Source organism: Gnatocerus cornutus, unplaced genomic scaffold (assembly GCF_029298725.1).
Source record: "Gnatocerus cornutus isolate USDA-ARS CGAHR unplaced genomic scaffold, icGnaCorn1.1 Chromosome13, whole genome shotgun sequence".
NCBI lineage: Eukaryota > Metazoa > Arthropoda > Insecta > Coleoptera > Tenebrionidae > Gnatocerus > Gnatocerus cornutus.
Window position 1 is genome coordinate 1617583 of NW_028275361.1, and position 19387 is coordinate 1636969.

General features: G+C 38.0%; 2 protein-coding genes across 2 annotated transcripts in view; one reads left to right on the forward strand and one right to left on the reverse strand.

The window, feature by feature from the left end:
- Nucleotides 1-6184: 6184 nt before the first annotated feature.
- On the reverse strand, nt 6185-8333 carry LOC148166786 (SCAN domain-containing protein 3-like). Its single transcript, XM_088048436.1, has 4 exons — nt 8313-8333; nt 8161-8248; nt 7833-8113; nt 6185-7735 (listed from the first exon to the last, which is right to left on the reverse strand). The coding sequence occupies exons 1-4, from the start codon at nt 8331-8333 to the stop codon at nt 6185-6187; spliced, it is 1941 nt and encodes a 646-aa protein (XP_087904562.1).
- A 10654-nt stretch (nt 8334-18987) lies between these two features.
- LOC148166787 (uncharacterized) overlaps nt 18988-19387 on the forward strand; it is a 105149-nt gene continuing 104749 nt past the window's right edge. Inside the window, exon 1 of the mRNA XM_088048464.1 lies at nt 18988-19190. The gene's annotated coding sequence lies outside the window, so the exon portion shown is untranslated. The remainder of the gene's footprint in view (nt 19191-19387) is intronic.

A 19387-nucleotide genomic window follows, 5' to 3' on the forward strand; every position in this document is an offset into this window, starting at 1 on the left:
GTAAGATCTGCTGTGGGATCATGTGATGCTTACAAGCTCGGGCCACCTCATTCTGCTCGATCGCAAACGCTAAATTTAAAATTCTCTTCAAATTTAGGTAGGTGCCATAAATCGCTGCCAGTGACATCTTCTTTTCTTCTGCCATTTGCACTTCGACATCATTATTCATCTCGTTGACAACTTTCTCTATCAGGTGGATTTTATGTTCTATGAGCCCAAAAGTAATTGCCGATTCGTTCTGAAACCTCGCGAACTGGTCCGACTCCATCCCTATGTTCTTTAGTGAGTCACACAGTCCAGCTTGTAGCTGCTGCATTTCTATGTTCAGCTGTTTTTCGTTCGTCGCGAGCGTTTCGAATTTCTGTTGAGTTGCAAATCCACAACACCACTCGAACCCGCTTGCAATGAAATCAAGTGCCCTTCGCCTTCTTGGTTCTCCATTTCTTCCCATTTCCGTTTCGAAAAACTGCCGTAGCATGGACCTCTCCTTTTGATACAGTCTCGACAACCTTTCCATTTCCTTTATCACCTGACATCGCGAAGATTTCTCCATTCCGACGCATCCCATGATTAATCCAGGCGTGTAGGCTCCTTGTTCACGGTCCACCTCCCAATTCGTCGTGTAGATTAGAGGAATCGTCGCCTCATATGAAATTGTATGGGGTAACGGTTTCCAGTACACCCCCATACTGATTTCGACTAAGTCCGGTTGAACAAAGTTGCCATGGCATAAAACTAACAATAACCTAAAATCACAAGAAATTTTTATCCTAATATTAAAAAAACAAACAAGGAAAAAAAAAATTGTATGCCTAAAACTTAATAATAACATATTTTAGACGTCATCGCTACTGGCCGGACTCGTCCATGGGTCGTAATAACTAAGTATACGACTGACGTGAACAATTTCCCTTTTTGATTTGTTGTTTGAACCCCGTTCGATTTCGTAATTGACGTCGTTAACCTTTCTGGTGATTGTGTATGGTCCGAACCATCTGCACATCAATTTTGGACTTTTGCCCTTTTTTCTTGCACGCATGAACAATTTTACCTTATCATTCACCTCAAATTCCAAATTTCGATGTTTTCCATCATAACGTTGTTTGTCGTATTGTTGACGTTTCGTGATGTTTTCTGCTGCGTTTGCTTGAATCGCCAACAGTCGTTCTCTTAGCTGAATAATATCCGCGTTCTCTATCTCAGCCTCCGTGAGATTTGCCTGGGAAGGCAATGTTGCTAACCTACCGAAAATTACCAAATAGGGTGGATACCCCGTCGTTGCTTGCACGCTCGTGTTGTATCCGAATGTGACTGCTTTCACGTACTGGTCCCAATCTCGCTGGTCAGTGCTCGTAAACATGGCAAGCATTTTAGCAAGAGTCTTGTTGTACTTTTCGACAAGACCGTTACACTGCGGATGGTAGGCCGTTGTGTACAGATCTTTTGCGACTCCCATTAGTTTAAGAAGTTCGGTTACCATCTGACTCCTAAAAACTGTTCCTCGATCACTTAGAAAACAACGCGGCGCCCCGTATATACAAATTAAATTCTCAAAAATAAATTTGGCTACACTTTTGGCTGTGGCATCTCGCAGCGGTCCAGCTATCGCGTATCTGGACACATATTCCGTACATACTATAACCATCGTGTTTCCTGATCGAGATTTTGGAAAAGGCCCCATTAAATCTACTGATACCATTGACCAAACTCGGCCAACCGGAATTGGGTGTAGCAGCCCCGCTTTCTTCTTAAAGTCCTCGCCTTTTTTGGACTGACAGTCTGTACAACCCCTAACGAACTTCTCAACATCCTTTTGTAGTTTCGACCAATAGTACCGTTCCCGAATTTTGTTCAGGGTTTTTGTGGTGCCTAGATGTCCGCTAAGAGGATCGCAATCGTGGTTGTAAAGGATTTCTCCAATTAGATCTTTCGGGATAACTAGCAGTTCGTCAATTCCAGTTGCATTTGCATTCTTTTTATACAACACTCCATCCTTTATAACAAAGTTTTTTGACCTTTTCCTAACTCCGATTGGTAACTCATTGTCACTTTGTTTTTCTATTGCTGTTATGAGCTCTTTTAACTCGTGGTCTTCCAATTGTTGCTCTCTCAGTTCTTGGTTTGATGTCAGATATGTGGGAATTTCATCTGCCTCTATTTCGTCGCTGACCTTTCCAATCAATACTGGGTTTCTTGACAGGCAATCCGCGTCTTGATGCTTTGAGCCGCTTCGATGCTCGATGCTATAGTCAAATTCTGACAACTTTATTGCCCATCTTGCTAGTTTTCCTGTTGGGTCCTTAATTGTTTTTAACCATCTGATAGCGCTGTGATCAGTTATAATCTTCACATGTCGTCCATGAATTAGATGTCGTAGATAAGACAAAGCCCATACGCATCCTAAGCATTCCAGTTCCGTAATTCCCAAGTTCCTTTCATTTTTTGTTAAGCTCCGACTGACGTACGCAATTGGATGGCTTTCTTGTTCTTCGTTTTGTTGTAATAAAACGGCTCCTAAGCCTTGAAGACTGGCGTCTACTCTCAATTCACAATCCTTGTTCGGGTTAAACCGTTGTAGAACTGGAGCTGTGGTCATTTTCTCCATTAAAGTTTTAAACGCTTGCTCTTTTTCGTCATCCCATAAGAATGGCGTGTCCTTCTTTGTTATTTCGTGCAGTGGTCGTGCGATGGACGAAAAATTTTGAATGAATTTTCTGTAGTAGTTGCACATTCCTAAGAAACGTTGAACTTCCTTGACTGTACGTGGTGTAGTAAATTTGGCGATACCCTCTATTTTCTTTGTATCCACACTAATACCGTTTGTACCCACTCTGAAGCCAAGGATATCGATCTCTTTCTTCATGTACACACATTTACTTGGTTTAAGAGTAAGTCCCGCATCTTGTAGACGCTGGAAAACTCTTTTCAACTTATCAATGTGTTCCTCTATAGTCTTTGAAAAAATTATAATGTCATCCAAATACAGTAAGATGTCCTTCCATTTCATGTCGAAAAATAACTTGTCCATGAGCGCCTGAAATGTTCCTGGAGCATTGCATAGTCCAAACGGCATGACTTTGAACTGGTACTGCCCCTGACCTTGAGCCACAAACGATGTGTACTCTTTGCACTCTTCTTTGACGGCCACTTGCCAGTAACCACTCATTAGATCTAATGTAGAAAACCAATTAGAGTCGTGCCCAATGTACGTCAACACATCATCAATGTTCGGTATGGGATAATTCCATTTCTTAGTCACTTGATTCAACTTCCGATAATCGATACAAATTCTCATATTTCCATCTTTTTTCTTCGCCAAAACTACCGGAAATCCCCAAGGACTATTACTGGGTTCAATTACATCGTCTTGTAACATCTCCTGGATCTGGTCATCAATAATATTGCGTTCCTTGTGAGACACTCGGTAGGGTTTACATTTGATTGGCTTAGCATCTCCGACGTCGATGTCATGTTCCACCAATGTGGTTTTACCTAGCTGCGATGGTAAACTGGCGAAAATTCCGGAAAAATCTTTTAACAATTTCTTTAGCTGTTGCTTGGCTTCATCATTCAATTCGTTGTCGATGTTATGGTCTTCTGTACGCACTTGATCAGTCTCGAGTGTTGTTTGCAAGGTAACCTCATCCGCATTTAATGTGACCGAATCTTCTTGTAACCAAGCTAACGTGGTGCCTTTAAAAATTTTTATCGGTGTATTTGCCCTTGTGCTGATGACAACGTCCAAAGAGCCTTTGTTGCAGTCCAATTGTTCCAAAAGTAGGCCTTTTTTGACTAAGAAATTCTCATTTTTCGCAATCACTAAGTTTTCTGCTGAGTTGGGAATTCCCTCGACACTTAACGTCATTTGTTTTTCTTTTCCGGGTCGTATGACGCAATCTTGGGATGCCGTAACTTTAATTCTTTGGTCAGCGTTTATCGTTGTCTGTAGTGACGTCTCGGCTGGGTCATTGAGTTCTGACCTGATTACGTCTGTCCTCGTGTCGTCTTCTTTCTTGAAATGAATTTTTCCCTTACCAAAGTCAATTATTGCTGTTTCCCGCATTAAAAATTGTACGCCTAAAATAAGTGGACTTGGCAAGTTCTCTACAATGATGGCCTCATCCTCGAATTTCTGATCATCCACCATTATACTAAAATCCGTTTTTCCCCACGTCGACACTCTATGGTTACCTACCGTTTTTAGAAAAATATGACTACCTCTTATATCTAAATTACCTACCCAATCTCTTGAAATTAAATTAGCGCTACATCCCGTATCTATGATTATGTCTATTAATTTACCCTGTAACCTACCCTGTATTTTTAAAATATCCTGTCGCGCCTGTATACCTAACAAACTATTTGCGAGGACGACATCCTGACGCGCCCGCAATGCCGCCCTTAAACTTTTGGGACATTTTCCTTCGTTCCTTGCTGACTCGATTTTTTGTCTGGATTGAATTTGTTTCTGCAATCCCTAGCAATGTGACCAATTTTTACGCAAACAAAGCATTTTCTTCCATCCTGGTTCTTTTGGGAATTGCGACAAGCAGCCGCGAAATGACCTGGCTTTGAACACACAAAACATTTGGGACGTCCATCTTTTGTTCTTGTGGTCGGTAGCGTTCTGTTGGTCGAAAATTTTGAATTTCCGGTCTCTCGCGTATCCTGGTTAGTCCATTGGCTATATTCCCTCGTCGGACTTTGAGTTGTCAAAAATGCTGCGTCCGCAGACATGCTGTTTATTAGCGTCAGTTTCTTAACCTCGCTAATTTTGAACGCTAAGCATTTAATGTCGTCCTTAGTCATGTCCGGCTTTGCAAACATATAGAAAGTTTCGGCTAATGCCGGTGATAGCCCTCTCTCAACTCGAGATCTGAAGGTCTCGTCAGACATCGCGGGGTCAATTTCCTGTTGCAACGCCAACAGTTCGAAAAAATATGCCTTAATATCTTCATTTAAACCCTGTTTTCGATTTTCAAATCTAGTCCTAACCGCTCTTTTGGAATCACCGCCTCCAAATTCTCTGAGAAAATCCTCCATCAATTGTTTCCAATTCTTTGTCGCGTTATCCGGTTTTGTTATGTATTTCTGGAACCATCCTAAAGCCGCTTTTTCCAAAAACACAGGTAAATAAGAGATTTTCAATTTGTCGTCCCTGGAGTTCATCAAGGCGACCCTGTTGTACGACTCGATGAAACTGGTGGGTTCAGAACTTGCCGGATTAAATGTGGGGGGTGCCAAAAATTTCGGTAAAGCCGGTGTCTTATTTGAAGACAGTGCATCCCGTAACGTCACGTTCGCCATTCTGTTCTGTTCTTTATCCTCGTCTTCGACTTCGTCTTCGCTTTCGCCCTCTTTACTACTACTAGAACTTTCCAACGTAATAATCTCCGAGTTTTGTTCCTCGCGTTCTAACTCAGAACCCTCTGCTTTCCCCAAAATCCTTTGAATTTCGCTTAAAGTATCCTCAGGTACGTTTCGCGCCGATAATTCAAGCTTTACGTTAGCTCCCGTATTTTGAAATTGTTCAGTACTGCGATATGTTGGCTTGAATTTTTTGTATTCCGCTTCCCTTTGTCTCCTACGTGTTACAGGAGGTGATCCCCGGTCCGTCATTCGAAATTTTAACTAGCGCAAAATCGACTCCCATCACTATGTCATCTTTACTCGACCCTTACTACTCACACGATCACCTCGGTACTTTCTCATAGTTGAGATGAAACAAATATGAAGATTTGTTTCCTGAGATCAAAACACCGCGCCTCCACCATATATGTCACGTCTGTGACGGGGTCTTTCAATGACGACACGGTTATGGGAGTATTTATTGTTTATTCTTAACTAATTCCTACTAACTACATTGATACTAATCTAATAAACTTAAAACTACTTACAATATGCAGATAGGGGTAGGCATTGTCCCGCTTGACCCAAAGGCTCACTAACTTAATAATAGTCACTGTTACCACTCGATGACCGCTACCACTCACTCCGTTATCTCTACTACTGGCTAACTACCCCTTGTACGTTGCCCATGTCACCTCGTTTCCGCAAGCTGACTTTGCTAGTCCTCCGTTTTGGAGTGCTAGCTAAGCCACTTGCGAAAACCCGGTGCAACGTACAAAGGTAGTTAACCTCTTAGTCGCAGCAATTATTAATTGCTGACAATATAAACACAATTTTAGTGAGAAGAATGCGCTTGTTTATTTTTTAAAAATTTATCAAATCGTGGTACTATTTTCGAAACGTTAACAATTAAATCCTTTTCTAATTGCAGTCTATTTCTTTTTTTAGTTTTAATGTCTACCATGGCAGAAAATGTCAGTTCACACAAATATGAAGTGGCGAATGGCACTAATAATTTTAGAGCTTCCCTTGCCAGCTCTGGATATTCGTGTTTTCTTTTCATCCAAAATACGTCGACACTTTGCGAATAAAATTCCATTTTAAGCATGCTATCGGCAGCTAAATCTAGAAGGCATTCTTTCATATTTGTGGTGACATCAGCGAGATCTACTGATTTGTCCAAAAAAGGGTTTAAAATCCATCTTCGCCCATTGTCAGCTTCAGAGTGCAAGTCTGGAAAGTATGTCAAAAGTTTGTCTTGTAAATTATGCAAGCTCTGTATCATGCAAGGAATGTGAGCACTTATTACAAGACTTTGGTCTGATGCGTTTTCTTCAATAATCTTCTGAACACATGGAAAAGACTCAAATATATTGTTTTGCAAAGAGGATGACCACAAGCGAAGTTTTGCGTGAAATGCTTTGACTTTATCTTTGGCTGTTAAAATATTTTCTTCTCGACCTTGGAGGTTGTTGTTCAAACTATTAAGGTGGCTAAAAAGATCTGCCAAAAATGCTAATTTCAAGAGCCAAATAGGGTCACAAAAACGACTAGCATGTTCAGATTTTGTATCTTGTAAGAACATTAACAATTCAGCTCTCAGTTCTAGAACTCTTGTAAAAACCTTTCCTTTGGATAACCATCTGACCTCTGTATGATAAAGAAGATTTTGATGAAGCGAGCCCATATCTTCACAAACGATTCTGAATAGCCGGGTTTGCAAGGCTTTACCTTTGATAGAATTTACAATTTTTATTACCTCCTTGAGCACGTCATTTAAATCAGAAGGTACTACCTTAGCAGCTAGAGCCTGTCGATGAAGAAAACAGTGTGTCCAGGATATGTTTGGCATTATTGATTTTAATTTCGCAACGAGTCCGCTATTTTTGCCAGTCATAGCTTTCGCGCCATCGCTACAGATAGCGATACATTTTTTCCAGTCAATATCGTAGTCGCTAGTGCTTTGTAAAAACATATCGTACAAACACTGGCCAGAAGTGTTGGCAGGAAGTGCTTTGCAAAATAAGATTTCTTCCATGATACTCTCGTCTGCTTCAAAGCGCACAAATACTACAAACTGAGCACAATCTGAAACATCTGTAGATTCATCAAACTGCAAAGCAAAATGTTGGCTGTTCTTTAATTTTTCGACTACTTGTTCTTGAATATCATTGACCATATCGTTTATTCTGCGTGAAATAGTATTATCAGAAAGTGGTATGTTTTTTAACTTGTTTGCCTCCTGCTTACTGACCATAATTTCAACCATATCTAGTGCTGCTGGCAAAATAAGATTTTCGGCAATTGTATGTGGTTTCCCTGCTTTAGCAACACGATAAGCGACTTTGTAGCTAGCTAATAATGCTGACTCATTGACACCGGATGCCTGAAAATATATCAAACAATATAAAAGTGAATAGCCTTGACTTGAGCTTATGGCTTAACAACACTTTGTGGAGACTAGGAAAACACTATTTTAATACCTGAATCATAGTATTTTGCTGCTGACTAAGAGCTTTCAACTTTCGTTCGAAGAAATCCAACGGCTTATCAGCTTCTTTTTTATGCTTGGTTGTGAGATGCCGCATAAGCTTTGACGGTTTCATACTCTCACGTGATAAAACATCACCGCAAATTACACATTGAGGTTTATTATTTATGACTGTGAACCCGTATTTCAAATAGCTGTCATCGTAATGTCTTTTTTTTTTTCGGGTTTGATTCACCACCACCGGTATTGACACTCGTATCAGATAGTGCAGGCCTTTTAAGAAACTTATCCATATTAGAAAAATCAAAAGAATAACGCACGTACGCGCTTAACTGAGTGAGACAGTTGAACAATACGGTGTGGCAACGTCGCAGTGGTACGCACGGGACGCCGCGCCGCGTACGTGTACTTGCGGGGGATTCCCAACAGAAATTATCACTTAAAGGCGAGTTCACATTCTTAAAGCTGATACATATGAAATCAATTTGCGCATGCGTCCCCATCAGAATGAGCTGCAGTTAAAACTACACGCTTCGCGCTCGAGGCATGCAAAATCATTAACGTAGTCTTTTAATTAAATTTTATAATTTCTTTCTCTTTCTATGGAACAAGGGGGTCGCAAGAATTTTTCAATCTGTAAAGGGGTCGCGAAATCAAAAAGATTGAAAAACACTGCTTTAGAAGACCACTATAAATGTGTGGACCCTCATTTTTACAACAATTATTGTCCCTCTTCCCACTTTACAACCAGTAATGTCGTCGAAAGTGATTTTCTGGTTATAAAATTAAATTGGTTAGTTGTCAAATTGACAATATGATTACACATAACGGCCTTTCAGGATGTGCTAAGGTTTTTCACTATTAATCCTTTAATTTGCAATTCAACAGACTGTAAAATTTTTCCGATTTTCTTTGTACCATGTCTTTGCGCAAAATATCCTTTAGGTAACATTTAAATGTAAAATTATTGCACAGAAATCGTTAACTTTCGCATCAAACTTTACCTCTTTAATCCATCATGTCTCGAAAAATTGAAGACATGGATTTTTTTAAACATTTTTCCGGTGATCTGTGGCATTGTCCGATGATACACTTTCACGGTGGTGCGCGACTTTCCGGACACCCTGTATGTAATCTGAAACTTTCAATTGATTTGTTCAATATTTCACTTGTGGCTTGGCTTATTAAATCCTTAGTTTGAAAGTTCGTTAAAAGGCTTTCCTGGTCAGTAATTTTTGAAATATTCCTGCTACATTTTTGCTTCAATTTTTGGTTTTCTTTTTTAAGCTAGATCAATTTCTCTTGTGTTTCGAAATAAAGTTTCTTGTAATCCTTTATCGGCATTACAATACGCATGTTCTATTTTAATCTAAAAAGAAATTGAAAAATTGTATCCATGTTTTAACAAAATTCAAAACACACCTGCTTCAATCGCTCGTCACTGTGCCATTCTAATATTCTCTTTTTCGGTTTTGAACATGCTTTGCTATGAGGGGTTGAGCATATATTGAACTCTTGGGCACTGCAGCCTCCAGAGGATTTCTAATAATAACTGCTAAAAATAAAATTTCTTTTCTAAAAACATGCATTAACTACACCCTTTTAGACCTATTATGACTACTATTGTACTACCTATGTTTTACCTTCACAAAAAATAATTCGGTCAACATTTCCACTGGCAATTGCTGGAATTAAGCCATTCCAACACCTATTTACCAAAAACCTCTTGCAAACCTTTTCATACTTACTGGTAATGCATTCAAAACTAGTTTTAGCAGATTATGCAAAAGGATAAACAAAGCGCATGCTACTAATCCACTTTTTAAAATTTGTCGTATCGCATGTTCCGCCGCTTTGCAGTCCGTAAGATCGTTTGAACCATTTCGAAGACGAACATTTGAAAACAAGGATTCAATAGCATCAGAGCTAAAACTTCTAGTTAGGATGTAAAAAAACTGCAATTTTTGAATAAGGTATTTTATACACATGTGTGTACTTCTTGCGCTAAATATTAGAGCTTCTGCCGTTTCTTTAGACAAAATTCCTTGTGCTGCCGAAATACGCTGTATTTCTTCAATGTAACTTGGAAACTTTTGCTCCAACCACAAAAGTAGTTCATCTGAACAATCCGTATATGGAGCACTATTGACGTCTTTCGTTACGACGTCTTGAATCCGATTGCTGACGTCGTGGACTTTGAAAAACTTGTACATATACTCTAAACATTTGACTGTTGCCAAACAATTTTTAAATTGTTCACCACCGTAATGAGCCAAATATCGCAACGATGCGCTAATTAGTGTTGAGAATATCTCAACAGCTAATTTTACTTTCATTTTTTTCAAATTTTTTGGAAAGAGATGTTTCCTAGTTAAATGACGAACTGGTTTGATTATTAGATTTTGTTGCATATCTGCCAATTCTTTCAAATAATCGGATGAAATAACTCCTTCCTCTGTAGCCATATCATGATCGAGGAATTGGTTTCTTGCATTTTTTATGAGATGGCAGTAGTCGAAACTGACGAGCAGCTCTAAGCCGGGACTGAAACAGTTTCTCGTATTGCCATATCGTCCAAAATTAGTGAGCACACTCGCTGTGACATGTCCAAGCATTGGATTTCAGATGTTAGTCTGTTTTTTATTAAGTTTTTATTTTCACATCCGAAATACTTTTGTAGTGTGGTATTGCAAGGTAATTTCATTATGTTTCTTCTCGGAAACTCATATCCCTTTGGGGAGCAAAATCTCCACGCAATACAGTGTCTGATGGTGGTCTCTGACCATTTTGGCTTTTTTTTTGGTAGTTGTTCAATTGATCTAATATTAAAGCAGCCCTTGGATTCATATTTGCGGCGTCCTTCTTTATTTGCTCCAAATTTTTGCACTCCGCTTGATTGCTTTTTTCTTTTTCTGTTTCAAGTTGTTGTTTAATTTTATTATATTTCAGCTGCAGGCGTTTTTAATTTGATTGCTTGTTAAAGATGTTTGAATCTCTGAATTACAAGTTGCGCTTGTACTTACACTCTGTGCTTCCAAATTAGTCGAACTATTATTTACTCCAAGCTAAAATTTACCAAAATGTATTTTTAAAGTAAAAGTAGCAGAGTTATATCATACAAATAAAGACGGCACAGCTCCCGCTGTTTGAGGAAATATAAGGGGTAGAGGGTAGATGAAATGAGGTAATCAACCGCTCTCGATGAATGTTATTTTAACCGGCTCGAAGGACCATGTTTGAGGAAGTATAAGGGGTAGAGGGTAGATGAAATGAGGTAATCAACCGCTCTCGATGAATGTTAATTTAACACTGTATATTCTGACTATCCAACAATAATTTACATACTATTGGCCTATTTATTTACAACTATTTCTACACATTAAACTATATTTTGCTGAGTGGACAAATGAAACTATTGTTAAGGTGGCAATGATGCCTTAACATCTTTCCGGGACGAGAAAAGATAAATCTGCCGGAGTGTTGTTGAGCTCCTTGTCGCCGGGAGACGAAAGTGGTTGCATCTCGACTTCGTCGATGACTGAGCACACTCCGCTGGTTGGCTGCGGGACGCGACGGCTAGGCACCGGGCACCGTGGACTTTGGTCTGTCTGTCTGTAACGAAGCAGTCTCGTACAACTAAAGAAAAGAACAATTATTAAAATGACAAGGACTACTACTGTAAGTAGGCTTGTCAAAACGGCGTGATGAGTAATCTTGGTCCATCTTCAGATATCTGTATCTGTCTATACATTTTTTCTATGTCTGCAGTGAATGATATTTTGTGGAATCTCCATCTCACAATGATATCACTGAGTTCTTGTTGTAAGAGTGGGCCTGCTAGCATGATGTCGTTTAAACTTCTGGAATTTGTCGTTTTGCACTATGCATCAAAAACTACACGCAGTTTTGTTGTCAATGATGAATCTCGGATTACGGCTTGATGAAGTATGTAATAGGCACTTAGGACCAGCACTGTTTAAACGTATTCGTATACGACTTGCAATGCTTTAGTTAGGACTGCGTGTTGTGAAAAAGCGAGCGTAGCGTGATTTTCTTGTTTCTTTAAAATGTCAAAAAAAAATTAAATCAATCAAACATGGTAAAGTTGAAAGGTAAGTAATACGCCCTACTATTATACTCGTCTAAAATGGTAATTTATGCATTTATTAAACAAATATAGATTCTTCTTGGAGAAAATTATGTATAGCTGGAGTAATAACAACTCAATACTACTGGAAACTGTGTAAGAAACGAGCACTACAAAGTAGCCGAATTTGCACTTATACTAGAAAAAAATTTGATTTATCAAACTATTCGGATGACGATTTAAAAAATTTGTTTCGTTTTACTCATTTTGAAATCAACACACTGCTGAAGTTACTGCAGATTCCACAGAATTTTAGTGTTTGCAGAAGTCGATGTACTGGTAAGAAGATACCTAGTTACTTGCGAGAAAGTGTGTATATTAAGGTAGATGTATGTATATGATATTTCAGGAATAGAAGGATTATGTATATTACTTCGTCGCCTAAGCTATCCAAATAGACTATGTGATCTTGTGAAAATCTTTCATAGAGATCCGTCTACAATTTCACGAATTTTTAATTACATGTTAAAATTTGTTTATTTTCGCAACAAACATCGTCTACAGTCTTTAAATCAAAATTGGATACTGAATAGATTGGAAGAATTTTGCCAGGTTAGATGTTAATTAAAAATAGCCAACTCGTTAAATGTTAACCATTACAGTGTTGTGTAGAAGCAGGATCATTATATCCCAATATTGTCGGATTTATTGATGGTATCGGTAGATCCATATGTAGGCCAACATACAGGCAGAGAGATTTTTACAGTGGATACAAAAAACAACATATGTTAAAGTACCAAAACATTGTATTTCCAAATGGGTTGATTGGTAGGCTGGACGGTCCATTTATTGGAAGAAGACATGATGCAGCTATTCTTAATCTTAGTAATCGACGGCTAGAACTGGCAAATGTGTTCTCTACACGTACAAAAAACTATGCTTTGTATGGTGATCCCGGGTATTCCAATTCCCAATATATTAAAGTTGGATATAAAAATCATCAAAATCTAAATGAAAAACAGAAATTATTCAACAAAACTATGTCCAGTTTACGTGTGAGTGTTGAATATGGATTTGGTAAAATTTTACAATTATTTGCGTTTGTGGACTTCAAAAAAAATCAGAAACTTTACTTACAGCACTTAAAAATGCAATATTACGTAGCAGCGTTTTTGGTAAATTGTCATGTTTGCATGAATGGAAGTCAAGTATCAGATTTCTTTGCATGCCTTCCGCCTAATATTCATGAATATTTACAATAAAACAATTTTCATTAATATTTTTTATTTTTTGATCAACAACATAAATAATTCATTCATCGTCACGTCGTTTATTTTCTTCTTCTGTAATTCTCATCTTTTCAGTTTCAAGTTGAAGTTTTTCTTGCTCCAAACTAATTCTTTGACGCTGTAGTTCATAATCCATTTCTATTTTTCTTTCTTCAAGCTTCAGGCGTTTCAACTCTATTTCATGATCTAGTTCTTGTTTGATCTTTATTAATTCGTCTTCAGGGAGCAGGGCACTACGCTTTCTTCTGAATGTTTTTGGTCCAGGAGTTGTGTCTTCTATGTTCACACTTAAAAGCTATATAATTCCCTCTGTTTTATCTACAGGGTCCGGCAACACTTGTGTCCACCCCCAAAATCATCTTTAATTTTAAAGATAAAACTTTTAAAATTTGCATACGCTCACAGTTAACAAAGCTCTAGAAGGTGACGCAAAAATTTGTTTTTTATCACTGATAGTTTTGACGTCGCGACGCTTTAAAAATGTAATTTTTAGGTAATTGTGAGGGTTTGTGATATCAACCCCTAATTTAATTTTTTTTCACTATAAATATGTTTAAAATATCTCAGTTATTATTTTAGATTCAATGCAAATTGTCTTCAAAATTTGAGAAAAAAATGCTGTTTTATCAAGTTAGTTTCCAATTTCATTACGTCAAAATTGGGAACTACGTTTACACCCATCTGTCAACATCTTGTGTCACAAATGACATCTATTCTTTGGCTCGCTTTAGATTGTAACGAAAATCTTACTTGGTGAAATTGTCGCTTTGTCGATGTTAATTAACGATTTGTGGTGTCCATAAAGTGCAACATGCCCGTGTTAATCAAAATTAGCCTTTATAAAAGGGAATGAAGTGACTTGTGAAATTTTGGTGTAAACGTAGTTTGCCACAGCGCCGTCATAATTTTGAAAACTAACTTGATAAAGCAGCATTTTTTTCGCAAATTTTAAACACAATTTGTATTTGATTTAAAACAAAAATTCAAATATTTTTGTTACAGTTATGTTGAAAAAAATTTGAATTCGCGAATATTTCCGCAAAAACTCAAAAATCGCTAAAAATTAGACTTCTTGGGCGTCGCGACGCTAAACAAACCGTGATAAAAAACAATTTTTTTGTCAGCTTCTAGAGCTTTGTCAACTGTGAACGTATGCAAATTTTCAAAATTTTGTCTTTAAAATTAAAGACGATTTTGGGGGTGGACACAAGTGTTGCCGGACCCTGTATAGTTAACTAATTACCAGTCTGGCTTAAAAGTTCATCTCTTTCCATGTCTGCAGTTTGTTTTTCAAGACGTCTTTTTGCTGTGACACAAGATGTTGCTCTAGAAGGTTGGGGTGCAGAAATTTCAATGTTGTTGTTTGCTTCAACTTCATCTTCAGCAAGAGACTCAGCATTTGTTATCTGGCTTATAGGAACGTTACTCGCATCAATATATGCAACAACTTGTTCTAGAAGATTGCCTAATTCAGTGTGTTCTTCTTCTGTACCAGTTCTAAAATGTGAAAATATCATTTGCAGCTTTTTTTATGTAATTCCTTGTTTGAAGCTTACTTATATGTTAGCTGTTCCTGCTGATATTTTTCCACCAATTTTTGAGATCTCTCTTTTAATGCTCTGGACAGAAATTGAAGATTAAAAGTTTCCTTCATGTCAGCAAGAATTAGGTCCCACTGACTTTTCCCTAGTTGATAAGGATTGTGTTCCACACATAACCGAAGCAGATGTATGTCCATTCGAAGCGAAAAAAAAGTCCTGGACTTGCGAGAACATGAAGTCTAGCAATTTAAATTTTATGAATTTATTTCTTCTTTTAATAAGTGAACAAACAGGCGTTAACTTAAATGATAGACTGATACTTACCGCTTGTGCACAGCTGCTGTTTTTATTTTTGGGTTTAAACATTTTAACTTATCCGCCAAAATTTAAACAGAAGCATTAACAACTAACGTCACTTTTAATACACGTCTCCAATACGCCAAACGTAGTGTTCGGTTTCTTACGTCGGTTTATTGTCAAAGTCAGACGCATCCGCACAAAAATACGTAAAATTGGAAAAGTCAAACGTAAGACAGTAAGAATACGTTGTACGGATACGGATACACAGCTCAGCCCTAAGTGCCTAATCTCTCCTCTGACCTTCCTCACTTTTTTCCAAGCGTTTCATATGACCTAATTCTAGGTATTCACGCATGAATTCCTTGTAGTTAAACGCGAGCTCATCACTTTTGGCAAAACGTTTTTCCAATTGTTGAAATCTAGCCATTGCTCGTGGCCTAGATTCGCCTTATGTCTTTGTCATCTTCAAACGGAATTTTGACTGTGTACTTTCCGTCTCGACCACGAATGATGGTTTTCGCAAAATGACCTTCGCAAAGTTTGTCGGCAGGAGATAATGCTGTGTTGGAGGTAGGTACTTCTTCTAATTCCCAAAATTTGGAAATTTGTTGTAATTCGTCTGATTGCGCAACCATTGTATGTTTAAATTTTTGCTGACATTGGTAGTGTTGCCAAAGAAAATCCAACCAAATTCGGTGTTTTGACCTAACAATTTATCGGTTTTCTTGATACCTTCCAAAATCATTTCTTTGTAGTCTTTTGCGCCTAAAATGATGTCTATTGGACCGGGTCTGTGGAATGTTGGATCGGCGAAAATGCAGTTTTTCTCCGTAATCTCTACATCTATTGTTTTATCAGGCAAACTTCTAGTTAATTTTGGAAGAACAAGTAGGTCGGTTGTTAATACAAACTCACTCGGAACTCTTGGCTTGCAAGCGACGGCAAGTTTGAATCTGCAATTCATTGTTTTTTCTCCTCCGATTCCGCTAATTTCTGCTGAAGCTTTTTGTTTAGGTAAATTGAACAGGTTCGCTGCTTCTTCCGTAATGAATGACGCTTGTGATCCAGGGTCAATTAAAGCTCGCATTAATTCAAATGAATTAGAAAAATTTTGGACCTTGATAAGTGCAGTTGCGAGAAGAACCGTGTCCTCGATTTCGACTAAGTGATTGGAAACATTGGAAGAAGACGGTTTTCGCGAATCTTGAGACTTTTGCCACGTATTGGGCTTGGTCTGATTTTGACTTTGACACATGGTTGTTTTTGAAGGAGAGTTTTGTGCAAAGTCTCGATGCAACAACGTATGATGATTTTTATGGCAAAGATGACATGTATAATTTGAAGGACATTTGGAAGAAGAATCATGTCCAAGACAATTTAGACATAATTTTAACTCTTTTGCAGAGTTAAATCTTTGGAAAACTGACAATGAATTGAACTTTGGACACTGATAGATCTGATGCGATAAATTACAGTACTTACAGTTATGAAGCTTTGAGACGTTGACATCCTTCATACTACGGTTTGAAGTGGTGTTCTCTCCAAGGGATTCCAGAGCTTGAAACCTCTTCATGATGAACGACATCAGGTTATCTAGTGGCTGAATTTCTAGTGGATTTTCGATAGATGACTCGTACAATTCTGCAGTCTTCGCGTCTAGCTTCTTCATCAGGATTACCGTTACGATTAGATCCCACTGAGTCACAATAACTTTTAAGGCTTTTAAGGCACCCAGGCATTCAGATGTGGTGTTGTAGACATTTTTCAAATCTTCAATTGAATTTGGACGAATTGAATGCATGTCTAAGATGTTTGAGATCAGCTTTGTTGCAATGATCCTCTTGTTGTCAAATCGACCAGTCAGTGATTTCCAGGCTTCATCATAATTACTCTCACTGATCTGGAAATGTTGGATCATTTTACCTGCTTCATCTTTCACATAAGTCTTGAGATACTGCATTTTTTCAATTCGACTTATGTTAGAATTGTTATGAATCGATTTGGTAAATAGATCTTTAAATGTGATCCACTCTTCATATTTTCCGGTGAAAATGGGGATTTTCAGTTGCGGGAGTTTAACATTGGTTGGAGATTGGTTACTTTTCCTCATGCGAAGGCTGAGTTCTCTTAACACTTCGCTGTAGAATTGCTTAACTCGAGCAAATTCGTTATTGATGAAATATGAGTCGGTCATCTCGGTCTCGTTGACTCTCAGAGTTATGTGAATGTTGTTTATCGACTCGGACTGTTTTTTGTTGTCTTCTAGATTCTCTTCGGCATCATTGATAGAGATTCCGGATGAAGATTTTAGTTGTTCTCGAATCAGAGATATTTGGTCTAACAAATCCCTTATTCTAAATTTTTGTTCCTTCATTAACTTTAATTCTTGATTCAAGGGACTTGCAGTTTGCTGTTTTTGATTGAGCACTTCGCTTCGTTTTTGGGCAATGTATTGAGCTGCCTCTATGTAAGTGTCTTTTATCAATTCGTGCACGTTATTCTTAAAATAATCCTGGTGCACAGTTGGTTTGAGCACTGTCATAAGAAGCTCCAATTTATCGTGGTTACGACTTACTTTGTCCCAGAGTTTTTCTATTTTATCTTGACGCTCGTCTAGATATTCTGTAGTCTTACGTGCACTGGAGTCCTTCTTCATGTTGGTAAGGACCTTTTTTATTGATTCGTACAGCTCCACTTGGGCCTTGACGAATTCGTTGAATGTATCCATGACTGTTATTGCACTTCACAATTTGGAAACGATGGTTGAATTGTTGAAACTGTTGTGGTTGGATTTGTCCACACACTAGTTATTTTTGGCACTTGGGCGCGAAGATAACTTGAAGGATGCGCGACGGCGACGGACGACGAACGGCCCGTTTGACCCGACACGTGAAATTTCTTAAGCGTTTGGTTACTTAAGTTAACAACTGATACTTCCACTGATGGAGTATACACTTTCGGTACTGAAGACGCGAAAGTTCGTGAGACGCGACGCGACGAGTTTTACACGACACGGAAAAATTGAACACAAATTTGCAAAGAATTGCAAAGGAAAAGGGACGTCGACTTGTGGACGCTGGTAATTTTTTAGGCTCGAAGGACCATGTTTGAGGAAGTATAAGGGGTAGAGGGTAGATGAAATGAGGTAATCAACCGCTCTCGATGAATGTTATTTTAACACTTTATATTCTGACTATTCAACAATAATTTACATACTATTGGCCTACTTATTTACAATTATTTCTACACATTAAACTATATTTTGCTGAGTGGACAAATGAAACTGTTAAGGTGGCAATGATGCCTTAACAACCAGCAAACGACGTTTTTTGGATGTTCTAAAATCGGCGTTCACAAAATGCGCACTGCAAACCACGGAGTAATCCGTTAACTTTTAGATATCTACCAAAAATTAGTAAATAATTGTGGAAATTAAAGAATCACTCAAATTACCAGCATAGTCTTTTAAGGCTTCTTTCCACTTTAGACACAAGCTCTCGTCTGCTGGGAAGCAGTGAAACGAAATTTTTTGCAAATCCTGTCATTCGCAATTTATAATACATCTTTCTTTTTGTAATATCATGTTTTTACAAAATAATCAACAAATTCAATGACAAAACAAAAATTCAAGAAGGTTTTATAAAATGTCATAGTCATGGTCATAGTCATAGTCCTCAGATTTAAATTAATATTCGAAGCGGCAATTTGTAGGCAACCAACATTGCATCTTGAATAGTACAAATTTTTGCCGCTAGATGCCCCTACTTTATGCAAATTTAAATGTCATATGTCAAACACAAAAATTTCGTCCACGCGAGAGGCCGGTTAGTCTAGAAGGCCGTAGGTATAACATTGTAGTTTGAGAACCTCTGGACTAGGCAACTAGCGTCACAGCGGTAACCGTTTGCACTAGTCGTCAGCTATATTCACACAATAGGGATCAGCTGTTCAGTAAAACAAAACCACGCGTGACGCTCACAGCGTGTACGACGTCCTTTCGTGCAACATCTTCTAAGGAAAATTCGTTTGTTTATAGTGCGTCATTATTTAAAGTAACATAAATGGTCGTGTGTAGTGTGGAAATATGTGCAAATTTAAACGAGAAAGTTTCAGGTAACCCAGGTCTCTAATCGGTGAGTGGGAGCATGTTTTTTTTTTAATTTTGTTAAGAACATGCAAAGCTTACTATAACACATGAAGACACTGGACGTGATTAATTTAACAAAACAACGTATTAACCATATAATGTTTACTGTTGCTAGATTTAAAAAAAAATCACATTTTTGCAAAATTTTCTAAGAATTTTTCTAAGATTTACAAGGTGTTTATA